Raw genomic sequence first — 23,539 nt, 5'->3', positions numbered from 1 at the left:
AGAGAGAGAGAGAGAGAGAGAGAGTATCTAAACTTGGCCAGCAAATTATTGCAACAAATTTTGCACCCAAATTAAAGTATTAATTCCCGTGAAATTTCATTAAAACTGTATATGCCAGTTAAGGCCGCTCACTGGACTATCAGGATCACCTTTTGGATTAAAAATATCTTTTACAGGGATCACGTGACCGCCGCTCAAATAAGGGTACCCTCAAAATCGACCAGACAAAAACGAAAGGGCCCAATTAAAAATCGACAACAAATCACAATAGGTAAAACTTTGCAACTTTTACATACAAGAAGAAAGTCAAATCAATTATCTACCCTGATCTGGTTGATTTGTTTAGCTAGCTTGCGTATTTCGTGTGCTATGCTATTCCTACTGATGCAGGTGTCGATCGCAAGAGCGGTCTTTTGACGGGACTTTTTGCGTAATTGTTTTGGGGAATCATGACAAAAAGCGCCGCACTTTAGCAATGACTTGATGGATTACCTTGAAACTTTCAGAATATTTCATCAACATACTGAAGATACTTCGAGCGAAATTTTGTTCTGGTAGTGTGTGTGTGTGTGTGTGTGTGTATATATAATTTTGTGTGTGTGTGAGATGGTGCGAGTAGGTCACTACGTTCACCACACGTCATGGGTCACCACACGTCATGGTTCATTACAAGTCATGGGTCATTACACGTCATGGGTCACCACAAGTCATGGGTCACCACAAGTCATGGGTCACCACACGTCATGTGTCACCACAAGTCATGGGTCATCACACGTCATGGGTCACCACAAGTCATGGGTCACTATACATCATGGGTCACCACACGTCATGGGTCACCACACGTCAGGGGTTATCACACGTCATGGGTCACCACACGTCATGGGTCATTACACGTCATGTGTCATTAGAAATCATTGGTTATTACAAAACCCATGCTTCTAATTATTCCCGTCATTACTGGAACTGCTTTATTTATCTCTGTATTCTGTATGTTCGCACTAAATTTAAAAATCAACGGTTTGGTTGTAAACAAGACCGTCGTGTTAATAACATCGGATGTAGGCAGGTGTTCTGTGCGGTGTCACGTGGTGTGCAGTGTCACGTGGTGTGCCAGGTAGTGTTGGCGACCTTGAGGTACCTGGCACGCAGCAGGTGACCCGCCGCCTTGGGCTGCCGTTGACGTGTCAATACACCTTTACGGTTCCCCACCACGCGTCTCACACCTGTAACAACATGTGACGTGTCAACACCCTGTAACAACATGTGACGTGTCAACACACCTTTACGGTTCCCCATCAAACACCTGTAACATTCATGACGTCAACAGATTTAGAAGTTATTAGCATTTTGGTGAGTGACATTTTTGGGGGTCACCCTGTATTAACTGGGCCAAGTGTACTTCAAGCAGCTCGCGGCATGAAGCTTAAGCCTGCTCATAGTATTAACTGGGCCAAGCGTACTTCAAGCAGCTCGCAGCATGAAGCTTAAGCCTGCTCATAGTATTAACTGGGCCAAGCGTACTTCAAGCAGCTCGCAGCATGAAGCTTAAGCCTGCTCATAGTATGAACTTGGCCAAGTGTACTTAACCAAGTTAGCGGCATGAAACTTAAGCCTGCTCATAGTATAAACTGGGCCAAGTGTACTTAACCAAGCTAGCGGCATGAAGCTTAAGCCTGATCATAGTATGAACTGGGCCAATTGTGCTTCACGAAGCTCGCGGCATGAAGCTTAAGCCTGATCATAGTATGAACTGGGCCAAGTGTACTTAACCAAGCTAGCGGCATGAAGCTTAAGCCTGATCATAGTATGAACTGGGCCAAGTGTACTTAACCAAGCTAGCGGCATGAAGCTTAAGCCTGATCATAGTATGAACTGGGCCAAGTGTACTTAACCAAGCTAGCGGCATGAAGCTTAAGCCTGATCATAGTATGAACTGGGCCAAGTGTACTTAACCAAGCTAGCGGCATGAAGCTTAAGCCTGATCATAGTATGAACTGGGCCAAGTGTACTTAACCAAGCTAGCGGCATGAAGCTTAAGCCTGATCATAGTATGAACTGGGCCAAGTGTACTTAACCAAGTTAGCGGCATGAAGCTTAAGCCTGATCATTGTATGAACTGGGCCAAGTGTACTTAACCAAGCTAGCGGCATGAAGCTTAAGCCTGATCATAGTATGAACTGGGCCAAGTGTACTTAACCAAGCTAGCGGCATAAAGCTTAAGCCTGATCATAGTATGAACTGGGCCAAGTGTACTTAACCAAGCTAGCGGCATGAAGCTTAAGCCTGATCATAGTATGAACTGGGCCAAGTGTACTTAACCAAGCTAGCGGCATGAAGCTTAAGCCTGATCATAGTATGAACTGGGCCAAGTGTACTTAACCAAGCTAGCGGCATGAAGCTTAAGCCTGATCATAGTATGAACTGGGCCAATTGTGCTTCGCGAAGCTCGCGGCATGAAGCTTAAGCCTGATCATAGTATGAACTGGGCCAATTGGGCTTCACGAAGCTCGCGGCATGAAGCTTTGGCACTTCGAATTCATTTTCTATAAAAACACTTCGCGACGCGTCAACCTCGGGCTCAAAAGACAAACTCCAGAAAAAAAAAACTCTTTCGGTTTTGTATGGTTTGGGAAAATAATGAATACTCTTGCCTTTATTGAGGCAAGCTTTGTCCACGTGACATTATAGGCCAGTCACGAGCGAGGGGCGTGTCTGAAACTCGTGGACACGGAGCACGTGTGGACATCTTGTCCCAATGATAGCAAGAGTATTCACTCTGTCACAACCAATACAAACCCGATATCGTTATAATTGCCGAATTTAGGAATGCCTTGACACTGACTCACCTTCTACCGTCATGAAGTCGGCGAAGTTCCAGACCATCTCACCCACGAGGTACTGTGCGCGGTACGTGTCAAACGTCTTGTGGTACTCCGACATGAAGTCTGTCTGGTACTCCTCCGTGAACACGAACGACGGCTCCTGTGGAAAGCACGCGAAACAGGTTGTTTGGTATTTGGTACATTAGTATTTGGCACATGTTTATTTTTTTTGCTCCTCAAAGAAATTCGGGATATTATTCCTGGTGATAGCGTGCAATGACAGAACTGCGCTACCCATCTTTCTATTGTTTTCTTCAATGCTTGGATTCGTTTTTTCTAAGGCCTTAACTTTTTGCTGTGATTTAAGGATCTGTATACAACTCTCCTGTGTTCACTTTCAAGTGAATAACTATCGTTCTGATATCATTTTAAAGTGAAGCTAAAGAAACCTGGTATCGGCACTGCTGTGCATCTCCTATGATCTCAATGGTATCAAGGCACGGGTCATAGAGATCAATTTAGATCTAGATCTATTTCCGGTCACACTATTTTCCTTCCACCATTCCTCGATGGAAAAGAGTTCGTGTTGTTTTTGTTTTAATTTTTGTCTTTGTCGTTGATCATTGTATACACAAATTACACAAACGTCATCTTGTGAGGGACCGAAAAATATTGAAACTCTCGGATGATTTTTTTGTGTAACCTACGGTCTTGGTTGATACCACAAAAAAATCATCCTCGAGTTTCAATATTTTTCGGTCCCTCACTCGATGACGTTGTGTAATCTCTATGTATCGTGCGCATGCTTGTACACGGGGGTGTTTTCACAAACGTTGACTCTGGAAATGAATCCCTTGCGAACATTGAGGTTCGGAACCATTGCCGATAGCGTACATTGGTTTCAAAGCTAGCACCGCTACCGACTGAGCTATCTCCTCGCCCCATTAGACACGGACATTTGGGGCATGTTTGAAATCAATACGGCACATGATAGTTCATTTGGCACATGCATGGTCAACGTGATGTGGATGTGAACAGCTAGCTGTGACACAACTCACCTCGTGCATACCGGCGATAGTGTCAGCCCCGTACTCTGTGATCAGGATCGGCTTGTCGTGGTGCTTGTTGCGCCAGCTTTTCAGGTCGTCAGACAAATGACCCTGGATGACCTCTGTGTGGCCCGTGTCGGTGTACCACCCGTAGTAACGGTTGATGGAAATGACGTCCACAAATTGAACCTGAAAGGACAATACACTGAGAGGTGAAGAAACACGGCTTCTGCAGATCAAACAGTTCGCACATTGTGTTACAATACACTGAGAGGTGAAGAAACACGGCTTCTGCAGATCAAACAGTTCGCACATTGTGTTACAATACACTGAGAGGTGAAGAAACACGGCTTCTGCAGATCAAACAGTTCGCACATTGTGTTACAATACACTAAGAGGTGAAGAAACACGGCTTCTGCAGATCGAACAGTTCGCACAATGTGTTACAATACACTAAGAGGTGAAGAAACACGGCTTCTGCAGATCAAACAGTTCGCACAATGTGTTCCAATACACTGAGAGGAAAAGAAACACGGCTTTTGCAGATCAAACAGTTCGCACAATGTGTTACAATACACTGAGAGGTGAAGAAACACGGCTTCTGCAGATCGAACAGTTCGCACAATGTGTTACAATACACTGAGAACTGAAGGCAGGGGTCCAAAGTCCACATTTGTTTTTCTCTGAGAGGTACATTGGATGGCCAGGGATGGCATGGGGGGGGGGGGGGGGGGTTCCGGAACCCCACGAACCCCCCCCCCCCCCCCAGATCCGGCCCTGCAATGTGTTACAATACAGCTGGGCACAGACTTGGCACGGCGTGCGAGCGTGTCGTCTGTATTACAGGACAGTAAAGATGTGATATGAAACGTGTCAATCTCGCAGTGTTGTCAGTATTACAGGACAGTAAAGATGTGATATGAAACGTGTCAATCTCGCAGTGTTGTCAGTATAACAGGACAGTAAAGATGTGATATGAAACGTGTCAATCGTGCACCAGACAACGTGACACACTCACCACGCGGTCGTCACTGGCGGCATGCATCGTGGCGAAGGTGATGGGTCTGGTGGGGTCCAGCTGACGTGTATGTTGGATGACGTCTCTGTAAAATGAACATGACGTCAGGGGAGCATAGCAAAGAGCTGGGCATTTAACGACACATGTACAGCCTGGTGGTCACCTTACAATGTAATTTTCGTTCTCAAATTCTTTGTGACTTCTTCGAGAGACACCCATAAGAAGGAACAGAATGCTTACGTGACGCCATTACTCACGTTATGACGTCTTTTCGAACTTTGTTGATCTTTTTACGTCAGATATTTCACTTCAATAGAGAGGGTCGAAATGAGACGTTCTTTTATTTTATTTTATTTAATCGATATCGTATGTCTTACATTTTCACAACTGGGCAAACCAGCATAACTTAAATCCAGCTTCTGTCTTGCTGTACAGGAGTGCACACCAAACTCCGTGAACTCACATGAAGTACACTCTAAACTGAAGAGTTTCCATTTTGAACACCCTTTCTGTAACAAGTATTGAACATTATAAGATGTTTGATGGGTTGATGACAGACAAGCTTTTTTGTCGGTCCGAGCGGGAGCATATCGTCATTTGTTTCATATTTAACCGCGGCCTTCGGCCTTGGTCAATAAACATGAACCCAAAGTTGATATGCCCCTCCCCCCCCCCCCCCCCCCCCCCGAGGACCGACACAAAAGCTGGTCTGACAACAAACCACCAAGCATCGTTTTTGTCATCATTTTGGTGGTGCGAAACTAAGTGCAAAATCAACACAGGGAGCCATGCATGCTTTAAAACCGCGAGTTCTATTTTGAAGATACATGTTTTGGGGCCACAGCACGTTGTTGCAAACAAAGCTGGCGGGTGAAAGCAAGTTTCTACGCACTCCATGACTTTGTAAAAAGACAACACATATCGCTAGGTTTCATTTGTTTGTAATAAAGCATGAATTTATGACCTTTCATAAAGTTGTTTTGTTTTTTGTATACTTTTGCCAGTTTGCCAGTTCGTCTTTGGAACTTAGCGAAGCAGTGTCGTCTGGTCTAGGTCTGGGTAAACGCTAATGAAAAGAGCCGAAGAATCACCGAGCGTTTCTATTGGGTTTGCTTTTGATTATCCATGTAACCTGCTTCTGCAACTATGGGAACCAGGGATTCATTGCATGGGGAACATGAGATTTATTTCACAGCTGGTTATGAAAGAAATTTCGTGAAAATGATGACAAAGTGTATATTATAGTAGAAGCAAAAGGTAGCACGTGGTAAACACTAGTGTTCAGTTGAATTCGCCTATTTAGAGTGGTGCAGTGAATTACATCATATGACGTCACTCACTTGGATGACATCATATGACGTCACTCACTTGAAGTAAGGCTCTGCCTGCTGCATGTTGGATGACGGCTCGTTGGCCACGGACCACATGACGACAGAGGGTCTGTTCTTGTCACGCTGCACCAACTCCGTCATCACGTCCTTGTGGTGGGACAGGGATACCGCGCCAAAGTTCTCTGCCCTTGGAACACAATATAACACAATATGTACACAGACTGAGCCAAAGGTATCTGCCCTTGGAACACAATATAACATGTTCACAGTCTGGGCCATAGTTCTGTGTCCCTATAACACAATGTGCAGTCTGTGGGTTTGGTACAAACAGGGAGACAGCAATGTCCTTATAACACAATATGCAGTCTGTGGGTTTGGTACAAACAGGGAGACAGTATGTCCCTATAACACAACATGCAGTCTGTGGGTTTGGTACAAACAGGGAGACAGTAATGTCCTTATAACACAATGTGCAGTCTGTGGGTTTGGTACAAACAGGGAGACAGTGTGTCCCTATAACACAATGTGCAGTCTGTGGGTTTGGTACAAACAGGGAGACAGTAATGTCCTTATAACACAATATGCAGTCTGTGGGTTTGGTACAAACAGGGAGACAGTGTGTCCTTATAACACAATATGCAGTCTGTGGGTTTGGTACAAACAGGGAGACAGTGTGTCCCTATAACACAATGTGCAGTCTGTGGGTTTGGTACAAACATGGAGACAGTGTGTCCCTTTAACACAATGTGCAGTCTGTGGGTTTGGTACAAACAGGGAGACAGTGTGTCCTTATAACACAATGTGCAGTCAATGGGTTTGGTACAAACAGGGAGTCCTTATAACACAATATGCAGTCTGTGGGTTTGGTACAAACAGGGAGACAGTGTGTCCCTATAACACAATGTGCAGTCTGTGGGTTTGGTACAAACAGGGAGACAGTGTGTCCTTATAACACAATATGCAGTCAATGGGTTTGGTACAAACAGGGAGTCCTTATAACACAATATGCAGTCTGTGGGTTTGATACAAACAGGGAGACAGTGTGTCCTTATAACACAATGTGCAGTCAATGGGTTTGGTACAAACAGGGAGTCCTTATAACACAATATGCAGTCTGTGGGTTTGGTACAAACAGGGAGACAGTGTGTCCCTCACACAATGTGCAGTCAGTGGGTTTGGTACAAACAGGGAGACAGTGTGTCCCTATAACACAATGTGCAGTCAATGGGTTTGGTACAAACAGGGAGACAGTGTGTCCCTATAACACAATATGCAGTCTGTGGGTTTGGTACAAACAGGGAGACAGTGTGTCCCTATAACACAATGTGCAGTCTGTGGGTTTGGTACAAACAGGGAGACAGTGTGTCCCTATAACACAATGTGCAGTCAATGGGTTTGGTACAAACAGGGAGACAGTGTGTCCCTATAACACAATGTGCAGTCTGTGGGTTTGGTACAAACAGGGAGACAGTGTGTCCCTATAACACAATGTGCAGTCTGTGGGTTTGGTACAAACAGGGAGACAGTGTGTCCCTATAACACAATGTGCAGTCTGTGGGTTTGGTACAAACAGGGAGACAGTAATGTCCTTATAACACAATATGCAGTCTGTGGGTTTGGTACAAACAGGGAGACAGTGTGTCCCTATAACACAATGTGCAGTCAATGGGTTTGGTACAAACAGGGAGACAGTAATGTCCTTATAACACAATATGCAGTCTGTGGGTTTTGTACAAACAGGGAGACAGTGTGTCCCTATAACACAATGTGCAGTCAATGAGTTTGGTACAAACAGGGAGACAGTGTATCCTTATAACACAATGTGCAGTCGATGAGTTTGGTACAAACAGGGAGACAGTGTGTCCCTATAACACAATGTGCAGTCTGTGGGTTTGGTACAAACAGGGAGACAGTGTGTCCTTATAACACAATGTGCAGTCTGTGGGTTTGGTACTTACAGGGAGACAGTGTGTCCTTATAACACAATGTGCAGTCTGTGGGTTTGGTACAAACAGGGAGACAGTGTGTCCCTATAACACAATGTGCAGTCTGTGGGTTTGGTACAAACAGGGAGACAGTGTGTCCCTATAACACAATGTGCAGTCTGTGGGTTTGGTACAAACAGGGAGACAGTGTGTCCCTATAACACAATGTGCAGTCTGTGGGTTTTGTACAAACAGGGAGACAGTGTGTCCCTATAACACAATGTGCAGTCTGTGGGTTTGGTACAAACAGGGAGACAGTGTGTCCCTATAACATTATATACAGCGCCTAGTCACTCACTTCTTGATGCCCACAGCCGGACTCTCGTCGATAACCACCACCCCCTGTTGGTCAGCCTGGTCCATCATCTCCTCGGAGTATGGGTAGTGCGACGTGCGGAAACAGTTGGCGCCCAGCCACTTGATCATGACGAAGTCTCGTGCTATCAGTGGGTAGTCCAGCCCCTTACCGCGGATCTGTCAACACGGCACCCGGAGAAGTCCAGGTTTGACACCCAGGTATACTACGGGGTGTATATGTTTCACTGTGTATATTTGTTTGCTTGTTTGTCTGCCTGTCTGTCTGTCTGTCTGTCTGTCTGTCTGTCTCTCGGTTTGTCTGTCTCTTTGTGTATGGGTCGATTGAGCTGAAAGTATGTGTGCAGCTTGGAAGTGGACATGAAACCTTGACACACCTACACACAGCCAGCGAGGGAATGAATTGGACGGTGACGGTTTCTTCCAGGACGCGTGTTTGACACAAACATGTGACGTCGCTACAATATGCAGTACGCAATTTAGAATCCCTTATTTATGTTGAACGCAGGGCTGACGTTAACTATGCATGCAGAATCATGTAGATAAAGCAGGGCTGACGTTAACTATGCATGCAGAATCATGTAGATAAAGCAGGGCTGACGTTAACTATGCATGCAGAATCATGCAGAGAAGGTGTGGAGAAGAGGCTTGTGTCAGCGTGTAACGGTCATCATGCCAAACTGACGTCATCGTATAACAGTCATCATACTCACATCAGCGTGTAACGGTCGTCACGCCATACTGACGTCATCGTATAACAGTCATCATACTCACATCAGCATGTAACGGTCGTCATGCCATACTGACGTCATCGTATAACGGTGATCATACTCACGTCAGCGTCCTCGTGCTTGGCCACGCCCAGACAGTAGAAGGGTTTGCTGTTGATGAGCAGCTGGCTGTCGGTCGCCTGCACGGTGCGGATACCGAACATCTGGCGGTACACGTCACCCGTAGACACGTTCACCTGCACACAGGTAAACATGGAACGTACAATTCATTCACAGACCATGCCCACAGGTAAACATGGAACGTACAGTTCATTCACAGACCATGCCCACAGGTAAACACGAAACGTACAGTTCATTCACAGACCATGCCCACAGGTAAACATGGAACGTACAGTTCATTCACAGACCATGCACACAGGTAAACACGAAACGTACAGTTCATTCACAGACCATGCACACAGGTAAACACGAAACGTACAGTTCATTCACAGACCATGCACACAGGTAAACACGAAACGTACAATTCATTCACAGACCATGCCAACAGGTAAACATGGAACGTACAGTTCATTCACAGACCATGCACACAGGTAAACATGGAACGTACAGTTCATTCACAGACCATGCCCACAGGTAAACACGAAACGTACAGTTCATTCACAGACCATGTCCACAGGTAAACACGAAACGTACAATTCATTCGCAGACCATGCACACAGGTAAACACGAGACGTACAGTTCATTCACAGACCATGCCCACAGGTAAACATGGAACGTACAGTTCATTCACAGACCATGCCCACAGGTAAACATGGAACGTACAGTTCATTCACAGACCATGCCCACAGGTAAACATGGAACGTACAGTTCATTCACAGACCATGCCCACAGGTAAACACAAAACGTACAGTTCATTCACAGACCAAGCACACAGGTAAACACGAGACGTACAGTTCATTCACAGACCATGCCCACAGGTAAACACGAAACGTACAGTTCATTCACAGACCATGCCCACAGGTAAACACGAGACGTACAGTTCATTCACAGACCATGCCCACAGGTAAACACGAGACGTACAGTTCATTCACAGACCATGCCCACAGGTAAACACGAGACGTAACATTTATTCACAGATCAAACATTATCCTACTGCGCGGCCCGTGACACAAAGGTTCTACACCTCCTCTTCTTTTCATTTTTATGAGAAATAATCACTGGTTTACATACAAATCAAAGAACTAAAAAGTCTCAATCGGAAGTTTGGGAGCCAACGGTCGGTCTAATTCAAAGAGTTTCTAAAATGTTAACAGCCATAAAGACAACAACAGTGCCTGCGGGTACAAATCGCCTTGATGAAACAGACGAGATGTGTTTCGATTAAACTTTAAAAAGCGCGGCGACAGCAAAGCCAGTTGTGGTAGTTGCACGGCTATCAAGGTGGTCTTAGTCGTCATCTTGCCAGCATCGCCACACGATTCTTGCGCCATCACCACAATCACTACCACCACCATAAACATCACCAACAACAGCAACAATACCTTGGAAGTGTACATATATTGACCCGGGGTCAGACGGTTTCATGGTCCACGGCCACCATAATCGTCACCATCACCTCCACCACCACTACCACCATGAAAAACAACAGCAACGATACCTTGGAAGTGTACATATACCCGGGGTCAGACGGTTTCATGGTCCACGGCCACCATAATCGTCACCACCACCTCCACCACCACTACCACCATGAAAAACAACAGCAACGATACCTTGAGAGTGTACATATACCCGGGGTCAGACGGCTTCATGGTCCACGGCCACCAGAATCGCGCGTTGTTCACCTCCACTGTCCCCGTCAGGCTGGTGACCGGATGTGACGTCACCGTGTTTCCATCGCGATCCTCCACACTGATCTCCACGCCAGGGGGAGAGTCACCGCTGCTGCCCCCTAGCGTGATGGTGTAGTTCACCTCACCTGGACATCACATCGCGTGTTATACAGGTGTTTTACAGGTGTTGTATGTACTTGTGCTATACAGGTGTAATACTGGGGGGAGAGTGACCGCTGCCGCCCCCTAGCGTGATGGTGTAGTTTACCTCACCTGGACATCACATCGCGTGTTATACAGGTGTTTTACAAACCCAACGCGACACCAAATGTTTAATGTTTGCACAGAGGATTGAATTATTTTTCATATGAATTACATATTATGTTTTCAAGTGTTAAACTGTAGTGTTTCAGCCAACTTACCGTTGTTACCGTTGATGGAGGTGGTGATGGTGACGTCATCAACATAGACGCGGGGCGTGACGTAGAGGTGCACGTGACGGTGGATGCCGGCGTAGTTGAAGAAATCCATTTGCACGTTCTGCACGAAGTAGTGCGGGGGGTACCTGACACGACACAGCGTTAACGGTGTTAACAACACTACATGGGTAGCTGACACGACACAGCGTTACAGGTGTTAACAACACTATACATGGGTAGCTGACACGACACAGCGTTACTGGTGTTAACAACACTACATGGGTAGCTGACACGACACAGCGTTACCGGTGTTAACAACACTACATGGGTAGCTGTTATAAAGGCGGTAGCTGACACGACACAGCGTTACCGGTGTTAACAACGCTACACGTGTGTTATAAAGGCGGTACCTGACATGACACAGCGTTACCGGTGTTAACAACGCTACACGTGTGTTATAAAGGCGGTAGCTGACACGACACAGCGTTACCGGTGTTAACAACGCTACACGTGTGTTATAAAGGCGGTACCTGACAAGACACAGCGTTACCGGTGTTAACAACGCTACACGTGTGTTATAAAGGCGGTACCTAACAAGATACAGCGTTACCGGTGTTAACAACGCTACACGTGTGTTATAAAGGCGGTACCTGACAAGATACAGCGTTACCGGTGTTAACAACGCTACACGTGTGTTATAAAGGCGGTACCTGACACGACACAGCGTTACCGGTGTTAACAACACTACATGGGTAGCTGACAAGACACAGCGTTACCGGTGTTAACAACGCTACACGTGTGTTATAAAGGCGGTAGGTGCTCAGTGTAAGCCATGACGAAAACAACAAATACGTCCAGGCTTTTGAACATGAAGCGAGCGACCTTCCATTGCACACATACGGTATGTGGCGACTGTGTTTTTTTCACTATCTTTTTTACGAACTATCATCGTGACCGTTGACTGACCATGTCATAAACATCACTGCAGAAAACACTGAGTCGCGGTGTGAAAGTGTGAGCCCATGGTGAGCTCCAGTGTCCCCACGGTATCGTGCATGAGAAATGTAAACCCAGAGAGAGTGACCAGAGGTGACGACTAAAGTACAAAGACAGAGAGAGTGACCAGAGGTGACGACTGAAGTACAAAGACAGAGAGAGTGACCAGAGGTGACGACTGAAGTACAAAGACAGAGATAATGACCAGAGGTGACGACTGAAGTACAAAGACAGAGAGAGTGACCAGAGGTGACGACTAAAGTACAAAGACAGAGAGAGTGACCACAGTTGACGACTGAAGTACAAAGACAGAGAGAGTGACCACAGTTGACGACTGAAGTACAAAGACAGAGAGAGTGACCACAGGTGACGACTCAGTGAAGTACTGCAAAGACAGAGTCGAGAGTGACCAGGGCCGGGTGACGACTGAGGTTTAAGACAGATAGAGTGCATGACCACTGAGAGGTGACGACTGAAGTACAAAGACAGAGAGAGTGACCAGAGGTGACGACTGAAGTACAAAGACAGAGATAATGACCAGAGGTGACGACTGAAGTACAAAGACAGAATTAAAGAGTGACCACTCAAGAGGTGACGACTCACTTGGCGCCGCCATGGAAGGACAGCGAGCCAGGGGGCAGTGTTGTGGCCAGCAGCGTGTTGTTGACCGCCACGGTCAGTCGGTTAGGACCGTTAAAGTTGACCGCCGAGTTGACCTCCCCTTCAAACGGCAAGTGACCCCCGTCATGGCGCATCACCTCCTGACCGTTCACCCACTGCAAGACACGCGGTACATAGATTACACACTGTGCACGACACGCCGGTGCATAGATTACACACTGTGCACGACACGCGGTACATAGATTACACACTGTGCAAGACACGCGGTGCATAGATTACACACTGTGCACTGTGACGACACGCGGTACATAGATTACACACTGTGCACGACACGCCGCGCGGTGCATAGATTACACACTGTGCACTGTGACGACACGCGGTACATAGATTACACACTGTGCACGACACGCCGCGCGGTGCATAGATTACACACTGTGCACGACACGCGGTGCATAGATTACACACTGTGCACGACACGCGGTGCATAGATTACACACTGTGCAAGACACGCGGTACATAGATTACACACTGTGCACGACACGCCGCGCGGTGCATAGATTACACACTGTGCACTGTGACGACACGCGGTACATAGATTACACACTGTGCACGACACGCCGCGCGGTGCATAGATTACACACTGTGCACGACACGCGGTACATAGATTACACACTGTGCAAGACACGCGGTGCATAGATTACACACTGTGCAAGACACGCAGTACATAGATTACACACTGTGCAAGACACGCGGTACATAGATTACACACTGTCACGAAGACACGCGGTACATAGATTACACACTGTGCACGACACGCGGTACATAGATTACACACTGTGCAAGACACGCGGTACATAGATTACACACTGTGCAAGACTGACACACGGTACATAGATTACACACTGTGCACTGTGACGACACGCGGTACATAGATTACACACTGTGCACTGTGACGACACGCGGTACATAGATTACACACTGTCACGAAGACACGCGGTACATAGATTACACACTGTGCACGACACGCGGTACATAGATTACACACTGTGCACTGTGACGACACGCGGTACATAGATTACACACTGTGCACGACACGCCGCGCGGTGCATAGATTACACACTGTGCACGACACGCGGTACATAGATTACACACTGTGCACGACACGCGGTACATAAATTACACACTGCAAACAACGCACACTGTCCATGTGTTCATTTTGTCAGACAACACACTTGGCAATACACGGGTAAAAGCAAACAGTTGGCTTGGAAAGATTGATACTTTTGGCCAGTCGATTATTGTCAAGAGGAACCGGGCCATTGCATGATTGTTTTTCGAATGAGCGTCACTGTGTTTTGTGAAGGTGTATAAACTAAGTCCTTAGGTTCTTTGAAATGTATCCCATGTGCATCAACATCTCTGTATGTTGGGTTTTTTTCTGAATCAAATCAACGCGATCAGAGCAATATAATTTGTTTAGATTATTGAGTTTTAAGGAAGTTCATTGCCGTTGCTTACACGGTCGTCGGTACGCACGGCCCAACCTTGAACAAACCTGTTCACTGCCGTTCTCTGGCCACCAACAGATGTGTCTTATCAACATCCCACTGTCTCCGTCTGTATCGTACCGCAACCCCCGCACCCCTCCACCTCCTTCCCGACAACACTGTACTGACCACCACAGCGTAGTAGTGAGCACTGCCCAGTCTGAGCACCACACGCTGGTCCCGCCAGTCTGAAGGCACGAAGAACTGGGTCTCGTACCACACCCAGCCCACAAAGTCTCGCAGCGCCTTGTCGTTGTAGATATCGTTGTAACTGGACGGCACGGGCATGGGCATGACGTCACCACTCTGAAACGGAAACCCACCTGCACTTACATCACAGCTTTGCGGGGTTAGGAGTTGCCGGGATACGCATCACTTTCTGCTGTCGAGAATGTCGTGCGTGGAAGGGTCAAAATGGCCTACCCATCAGGCCTCTGTGAAGGGCTATAGTAAAAGGGTCAATATGTGACCCTCCACCACGGAATGAGTCGCATGTCACCTTTGCATGATTTTTATATTTTTACATTTTCCTAAAGAGCGTTTTATGCTCTATCCAGTTGTGAAAACCGTGTTAGAAAAGTGCGAAAACTGTTTGAGTTACAAGCCTGTGACTAAGGTGACCCTCACACTGTTACCAGACACTCCCCGGATTTATATTAAGCCTTGCACAGAACCGCGCGAGGTGACATGCGACTCATTTCGTGGTGGAGGGTCACATATGGCCTACCCATCAGGTCCATGTAAAGGGCTATAGTAAAAGGGTCAATATGGCCTACCCATCAGGACTATGTAAAGGGCTATAGTAAAAGGGTCAACATGGCCTACCCATCAGGACTCTGTGAAGGGCTATAGTAAAAGGGTCAATATGGCCTACCCATCAGTTAAAGGGCTATAGTAAAAGGGTCAACATGGCCTACCCATCAGGACTCTGTGAAGGGCTATAGTAAAAGGGTCAACATGGCCTACCCATCAGGCCTATGTGAAGGGCTATAGTAAAAGGGTCAATATGGCCTACCCATCAGGCCTCTGTGAAGGGCTATAGTAAAAGGGTCAATATGGCCTACCCATCAGGACTATGTAAAGGGCTATAGTAAAAGGGTCAATATGGCCTACCCATCAGGACTATGTAAAGGGCTATAGTAAAAGGGTCAATATATGGCCTACCATTCAGGACTATGTAAAGGGCTATAGTAAACGGGTCAACATGGCCTACCCATCAGGACTATGTAAAGGGCTAACCAGGTTTCCCAATTGCTTCGTTTCCGGCCGATTTATGTGGAGCACGTGATGCGCACAAAAAATATTGGCGGTCTACAAGTGTCGTCTGCGCAATGATCGCGGCGGCGCCCGCGGTATTCTTGACCGCCAAGGATGACAGCGCACGTTGTGATACGTCATTCGTTAGACCTCAATAGTAAAAGGGTCAATATGGCCTACCCACCAGGCCTATGTAAAGGGCTATAGTAAAATGGTCAAACAACTCATATTGTTTTCGACGTCAAGCATTTTACTTTTATTTTTCTTGAAACTATTAGCCCCCCCACCCCCCCCCCCCCCTTCTCAAGAAAACAAAACAAAAACAAACAGATGTCTTGTGCCTCTGCGATCTGACACGAATGCTACCTCGACCTCATTTTAGGTTCAAAGACATTCAATCATAAAACAAAGAAACCTTGCACTGATCAGACATATACAAGCACGCGGGTGTACCGAAAACGAATAGAAGCTTCTGCCAGCCGTGCTGATAAGGCTGAACAATGGCTGGCAATGACCTTGGCAGGACAACCCACAATTAGTAGCACAGCACAGTACAGAGGATTGTGACACACACACACACACAAACACAAACACACACAAACACATACACACACACACACACATACACACACACGCACGCACGCACGCATGCGGACACACACACACACACATACGCACGCACGCACGCACACACACACACACACACGCACGCACGCACGCGCACACACACACACACACACACTGACACACACACACACACTTACACACACACACACACACACACACACACACACACACACACTCACTCACACACAGAGGCAAAACTACGGCGTTAGGCAGACACAACCTTGTTCCGCATCATTATAAGAGTGGCGGTGGATGAGTGCGTCCAGCATGTGACGGAATCAGAATCAGAATCAGAATTTATTGTCATTAAAGCACATAGCCTATTGACACATTCAAGATACATAAGTACAGGAAAAAATAGCAATATAAACATAACATACATGTAATACAAAACCAAGTGGAACAGGGTGAACAAAGAGGACCTGAAGATGAGCATAGGTTATTGAGGACAGTCGGAAGACGCATTGCATCTGCGTAGTTGAAAACAATCGTACACATATTTTGCCAATTGCCTTTGGATGTCGCTGTCAGTAAACAGAGAACTGACTCTTATTTCATCACTGCCGGTGGAAGTATTCGGTAATAACTGTTGCCTGAGATGAGTATACATTGTACATGAATCAAGGAAGTGAAGTTCATCCTCCACCACTCCACAGTTTCTGCATAGTCTTTCCTCCCTTGGTGTTCCCGTGTATCTGCCCTTTTCGATTTCTAAGTCATGGGCACTTATACGTAGTTTGCTCATAGCCTGTCTGTGTTCTTGTGTTAGCAAAAGATAGGGTTGTAGAGAGTAGTCGTGTGACACTCCCTTGTAAAACTGTAGTTTAGAGGAGTTTCCTTCTTTTTATATTTAGTCAAGTTTTGATTTTGTCCTCCAGAGCCTGACAAATTGAGTTTCTACATGTTTTGTTAGCGCGTGTTTCAGTCTTGCCGGGTGTATTGTGCTTTGGTTTTGCCACACGTGTTTGAAGCCTGAGGAAGTCAGGAACTCGCGTACAAATAAGAGCCATTTATTTTCCTCTTTATGTTCTTGTGAGAGAAGGCTTGAGTAAGTTTGCCTAAGAAGCCCATGTTGGTCAGATTCCATGATGTGCAACCAAAATGATATGATCTGTCCCAATATTTTTGTGCTGATCGGAAATCTGCCCAATTCAGCCAGTACTGGGAAATTCATTGATTTTCTGTGTACTCCTAAAAGTTGCTTGCAGAATTTCATGTGTACGTTTTCATGCGGAAGGACAGTCGTTATACATTTTTCAAGGAGATTATTCTCAAGGTTCTGCGTGTCCTTTAAGTTTATATCTTTGCAGTAAGGGAGCCAAATTTCAGAGCCAAAGGTCAGAATAGGTGCAACTAATGTATCAAAGAGTTTCGCCATTACTGGGACACTTATGTTCTTTGTTCGTACTGCTCGTTTGAGCGAGTGCAGAGCTTTGCTCCCTTGTCGGGAGAGATGGTTCTGTGCCATTTTCATGTCTCCGCGTTTATTGAATATGATGCCGAGATATTTGTAGTTGTCTGTAGTATTGATTATGGCATCGCCAATTTTGAAGAAGAGGGGGAGTATGGGTTCGTGCTTGGAGAAAACTATCACCTTTGTTTTTTCGCGATTAATTTGTAATCCCCATTTATTGCAGTATTCATGGAGGCTGTTGAGTTTGTCCTGTAATCCTTTCTTTGTAGTTGAGAGAATAACAATGTCGTCAGCATACATTAGGCATGGCACCGGAACGAGTCCAGCCTCATCCACAGTTGGGGAGTCACAGTCTTTTAAGCTATCAACTATGTCATTAATAAAAATATTAAACAGTGTTGGGCTTAGGGTATTACCTTGGAGAACACCTTTTCTTACTGTGATTTCCCGCGATAGGCCGACTTCTGTCTTTGAGCATACGGTTGCATTATTATACATTTCTTGCACAACTTGCAGTAGTTTGCCTCCTATCTCCTGCATCTTATATAGTAATCCTGTGTGCCAGATACTGTCGAATGCCTTAGCGAAGTCAATGAAACAGCCGTACAGTCTGCCATTTGTAGTTCTGAGGGTATCATTGACTAGCTTTTTTAGGATGAACACTTGGTCTTGCGTTCGAGACGATTTTCTGAAGCCGGCTTGCTCTTTAGCTAGCAGGCTGTTGTTCTCGAGGAAGTTTGTTATTCTATTGTTAATGACCTGACAGAAAAAGTTTGCCATTGTGTTGTTAAGAGTGACGCCTCTGTAGTTACTAGTGTTGTGTGGGTCTCCGTTTTTGAATATGGGCACATTCACTCCTTTCTTCCATTGTTCGGGATATGTTCCATATTGTATTAACTGGTTGAAGAGCTGTTGTATGATAGGCCTCAATACAGGGAGACTTGTTTTGATCATTTCATTTGTAATACCGTCTATTCCTGGAGATTTTTTCAGCTTTATATTTCGAGCAGCCTTTTCTATCTCTGTGGCTGTTATTGGAAAATCTAGTAGGTTTGTTTGATGTGTTTGTTGAGCTATCTTTTCTTTCATGATTGAATCACGGGTACCGTCTATCTCGGTGTTTTGACCGAGCAGCTTCTCAAGGTGGGCAATCCATTTGGCTCCACTCACTTGCGTCTGGTTCCGGTTGTGTGCGGACTCTGAGTCCTTGAGTTGCTTAATTAGTTTCCATACAGAGGAAGGGTCTTTGTCCATTGCTTCATTTAACATTGTGACCAATGAGGTTTTGTAGGTTAGTTTCTTTTTTCGTAGTTGGCTGTTGTACTTTTTTCTCTGTGCAAAATATTTTTCTCTTACACCGCGGTTGAAGGGGTCTCTATTTAGGGCATTTAGAAGTGACCTAACTTCTTTTCTTTGTTTGTCACATTCGTTGTCAAACCATCTTTTGTTACATCTTCGTTTCTTAGTGTTGGCCTTTTTAGTTCGGCAGGTTAGTGATATATCGGCAGCCGATTGGAGAATATTTGTGAGCTCCTCAACACGAGTGTTTATGTCATCAGTATTCTGTGAGCATGTGCTGGTGGTATTGCTTAATTTTTGCTGCAAATTAAAAATAGATGTTTGAACTGGCGCTATGTTCAGTGCAGCTTGAAATCGTTTTGCTGATTCTTCAGTCCATATATATGAAACAGCCGCCGTGACCGGGGGTTTGGTTTTTATGCAGTTTGTTGTTCCTGTGGAGTGTAAGGAGAATGAACCTTCAGCCTTATTTTTTGTACAGACGGGAAGATATATACATAATTCTAATGGACAGTGGTCAGAATATTTAGATAAGGCATGCACTGTCATGGAATGAACATCTTTCAATAGTGTGTTAGAACATATGAAATAATCGACAACACTCGCTCCAAGCGGTGTAATACAAGTAAAATGTCCCTGTAGATCGCCGATTGTTCTCCCATTGAGAATACACAGATTGTTATCCAGGCAGGCATCCACGAGTTTTCGCCCATTTTTTTGGACTAAGGCGTCCATCGATCGGCGAGCATGCACATTATCAATGGTGTAACACTCTGGCAGTGTGTATCTGTTTTCAGATTCAGAGTCATTAGTAATATAGTCCATTAGTAGACCGGTGTTACAACCTGTTGCTCTGTATTGACCGTGCTTGTTAGGGAACAGTCGGGCTATTTGTATAGAGAAACCCGTTTTCCTCTGGACATGATTTGTCTGATATGTGATGGTATTCGGATTGTTACCAGCAAATAAATGTGTTAACAGTACAGTCGATCCTGTCTATGACGACCACCAGGGGAGCGACCAAAATTGGTCTCCACAGATAGGTGGTCGCTATGGGAAGGTGAAATACGTAGACAGGTGGTCGCTATGGGAAAGGGAATTATTTAGACAGATTGTCGCAATGGTAAGGTGAATTATATAGACAGGTGTTCGCTATAGGAAGGTGAATTATATAGACAGGTTGTTGCTATGTGAAAGTGAATTATAGACAGGTGGTCGCTATGGGAAAGGGAATTATATAGACAGGTGGTCACTATGTGAAGGTGAATTATATAGACAGGTGGTCGCTATGGGAAGGTGAATTATATAGACAGGTGGTCGCTATAGGAAGGTGAATTATATAGACAGGTTGTTGCTATGGGAAGGTGAATTATATAGACAGGTGGTCACTATGTGAAGGTGAATTACATAGACAGGTGGTCGCTATGGGAAAGGGAATTATATAGACAGGTGGTCACTATGGGAAAGGGAATTATATAGACAGGTGGTCACTATGTGAAGGTGAATTATATAGACAGGTGGTCACTATGTGAAGGTGAATTACATAGACAGGTGGTCGCTATGTAAAGGTGAATAACATAGACAGGTGGTCGCTATGGGAAGGTGAATTATATAGACAGGTGGTCACTATGTGAAGGTGAATTACATAGACAGGTGGTCGCTATGTAAAGGTGAATTACATAGACAGGTGGTCGCTATGGGAAGGTGAATTATACAGACAGGTGGTCGCTATGGAAAAGTGAATTACATAGACTGGTTTTCGCTTTGGTAAGGTGAATGATATAGACAAGTTGTCGCTATGGGAAGGTGAATTACATAGACAGGTTGTCGCTATGAGAAGGTGAACTATATAAATAGGTTGTTCGTAAATGAAGTGAATTATATAGACTGGTGGTCGCTATGGAAAGGTGAATTACATAGACTGGTTTTCGCTATGGAAAGGTGAATTACATAGACTGGTTTTCGCTATGGAAAGGTGAATGATATAGACAAGTTGTCGCTATGGGAAGGTGAATTACATAGACAGGTTGTCGCTATGAGAAGGTGAAATATATAAATAGGTTGTTCGTAAATGAAGGTGAATTAGATAGACAGGTGGTCGCTATGGAAAGATGAATTATATAGACAGGTGGTTGCTATGGAAAGGTGAATTATATAGGCAGGTGGTCGCTATAGGAAGGTGAATTATATAGACAGGTTGTTGCTATAGGAAGGTTAATTATATAGAAAGGTGTTCGCTATGGGAAGGTGAATTATATAGACGGGTGGTCGCTATGGAAAGGTGAATTACATAGACAGGTGGTCGCTATGGAAAGGTGAATTATATAGACAGGTTGTTGCTATGAAAAGGTGAATTATATAGTCAGGTGATCGCTATTTAAAGGTGCATTATATAGACAGGTGGTCGCTATGGGAAAGTGAATTACATAGACAGGTGGTCACTATGTGAAGGTGAATGATATAGACAGATGGTCCCTATGGGAAGGTGAATTACATATAGACAGGTTGTTGCTATGTGAAGGTGAATGATATAGACAGATGGTCGCTATGGAAATGTGAATTACATAAACAGGTGGTCGCTATGGGAAAGTGAATTACATAGACAGGTGGTCGCTATGGGAAAGTGAATTATATAGACAGGTGGTCGCTATGTGAAGGTGAATTACATAGACAGGTGGTCGCTATGGAAAGGTGAATTATATAGACAGGTTGTTGCTATGAAAAGGTGAATTATATAGACAGGTTGTTGCTATGAAAAAGTGAATTATATAGACAGGTGGTCGCTATGGAAAGGTGAATTATATAGACAGGTTGTTGCTAAGGGAAGGTGAATTATATAGACAGGTGTTCGCTATGAAAAGATAAATTATATAGACAGGTGGTCGCTATGGAAAGGTGAATTATCCTACATACGTGAGAGAGACACTTGTGAGATAATAATCGTTCAAATCACACGCGTGTATATCATGTAAATGAGGTCATGTTAAGCAAGTCTGGCAGGGACTTGTTTTTCCACTGCTTAAGATGCCAAAGTCACCGATAGACAAACATTATAGAAACAAAAATTGCGCTCGCTAATTACCCTCGATGAATTTTTAGAACTAACACGTCACACCACACTTTCAGAGTGACGTTTCTTTACTTTGACGTAATCGATTGCACACGAGGCTTTAGAAGAGATCGAGGTTCCAAAACAAGCGTCTTCAAATTAGCTGCCTCGACTGCAGGACATTTTCAGTAAAATACACGTACGTAAGTACAGTATGTAGGATAAACAGAATACTACATGGCTTGCTGTGTCGTACCAGATTTACACTCGTTGCTTTTTCAAATAGTGAACAGCTCGCTTTCGCTCGCAGTTCAATATTTTAAAAAAACAACTCGTGTAAATCTGGTACAATACAGCAAGCCATGTAGTGTTCTCTAGTTATATAGACAGGTGGTCGCTATGGAAAGGTGAGTTATATAGACAGGCGGTCGCTATGTGAAGGTGAATTACATATAGACAGGTTGTTGCTATGTGAAGGTGAATGATATAGACAGGTGGTCGCTATGGGAAAGTGAATTATATAGACAGGTTGTTGCTATGGGAAGGTGAAATACATAGACAAGTGGTCGCTATGGGAGGGTGAATTACATTACAGGTGGTCGCTATGGGAAAGTGAATTATATATATATAGGTGGTTGCTATGGGAGGGTGAATTATATAGACAGGTGGTCGTTATTTGAAGGTGAATTATATAGGAAGAAAGAACTCGTTGGGGTTCCCTTGTGGTGGTCGCAATGGGTAGGTGCACGTTAATAATAATAATAATAACGATTACTTATATAGCGCGTAAACCTCGTGGTGACAAGCCCAGAGCGCTTTACACTTACATAATCATAATACAAACAAGGAAAGAGAACTAAATCCGAATAAATTCAAACATAGTCACACACACCCACACACGCACGCACACACACACGCACGCACGTTATTGAGAGGGTCTCGCCAGCGCAAATGCGACTGTAAGTTGGATGTTTAGTTTGCTGGCTGGCTGTGAGGGTGTTTCATGCAGTGTTTACTCACGGCAGACAGTGGTTGACTCCACCAGCTGTGCTGAAAACTGTCGTTCCTCGAGTTGGAATAATCAGCCCTGAAATCCCATATCCCATCCAGGGTTTTGACGACGCGACTCTCCGAGTCTCGGGGATACAGGCTGCCCGCACACACAACGGAGACAGCCAGACCCAAGATAAGCAGGCTGGGTGGTAGGCACTCTGCTGCCATCTTGCCCTG

The 23,539-nt window shown here is 45.1% G+C and overlaps 1 protein-coding gene across 1 annotated transcript; it reads right to left on the bottom strand.

The window, feature by feature from the left end:
- Positions 1 to 942: 942 nt before the first annotated feature.
- Positions 943 to 23,539, bottom strand: LOC138976817 (beta-glucuronidase-like). The gene is made up of 12 exons (XM_070349712.1): positions 23,330 to 23,539; positions 14,793 to 14,969; positions 13,099 to 13,271; positions 11,503 to 11,645; positions 11,021 to 11,226; positions 9,356 to 9,487; positions 8,504 to 8,679; positions 6,258 to 6,407; positions 4,890 to 4,974; positions 3,881 to 4,060; positions 2,847 to 2,982; positions 943 to 1,223 (listed from the first exon to the last, which is right to left on the bottom strand). Exons 1-12 carry the CDS (start codon positions 23,528 to 23,530, stop codon positions 1,099 to 1,101), a joined length of 1,884 nt encoding a protein of 627 aa, XP_070205813.1. The 5' UTR covers positions 23,531 to 23,539; the 3' UTR covers positions 943 to 1,098.

The sequence above is a fragment of the Littorina saxatilis genome, linkage group LG9 (genome assembly GCF_037325665.1).
Source record: "Littorina saxatilis isolate snail1 linkage group LG9, US_GU_Lsax_2.0, whole genome shotgun sequence".
NCBI classification, from domain to species: domain Eukaryota; kingdom Metazoa; phylum Mollusca; class Gastropoda; order Littorinimorpha; family Littorinidae; genus Littorina; species Littorina saxatilis.
This window is presented reverse-complemented; position numbering and strand designations above follow the sequence as displayed.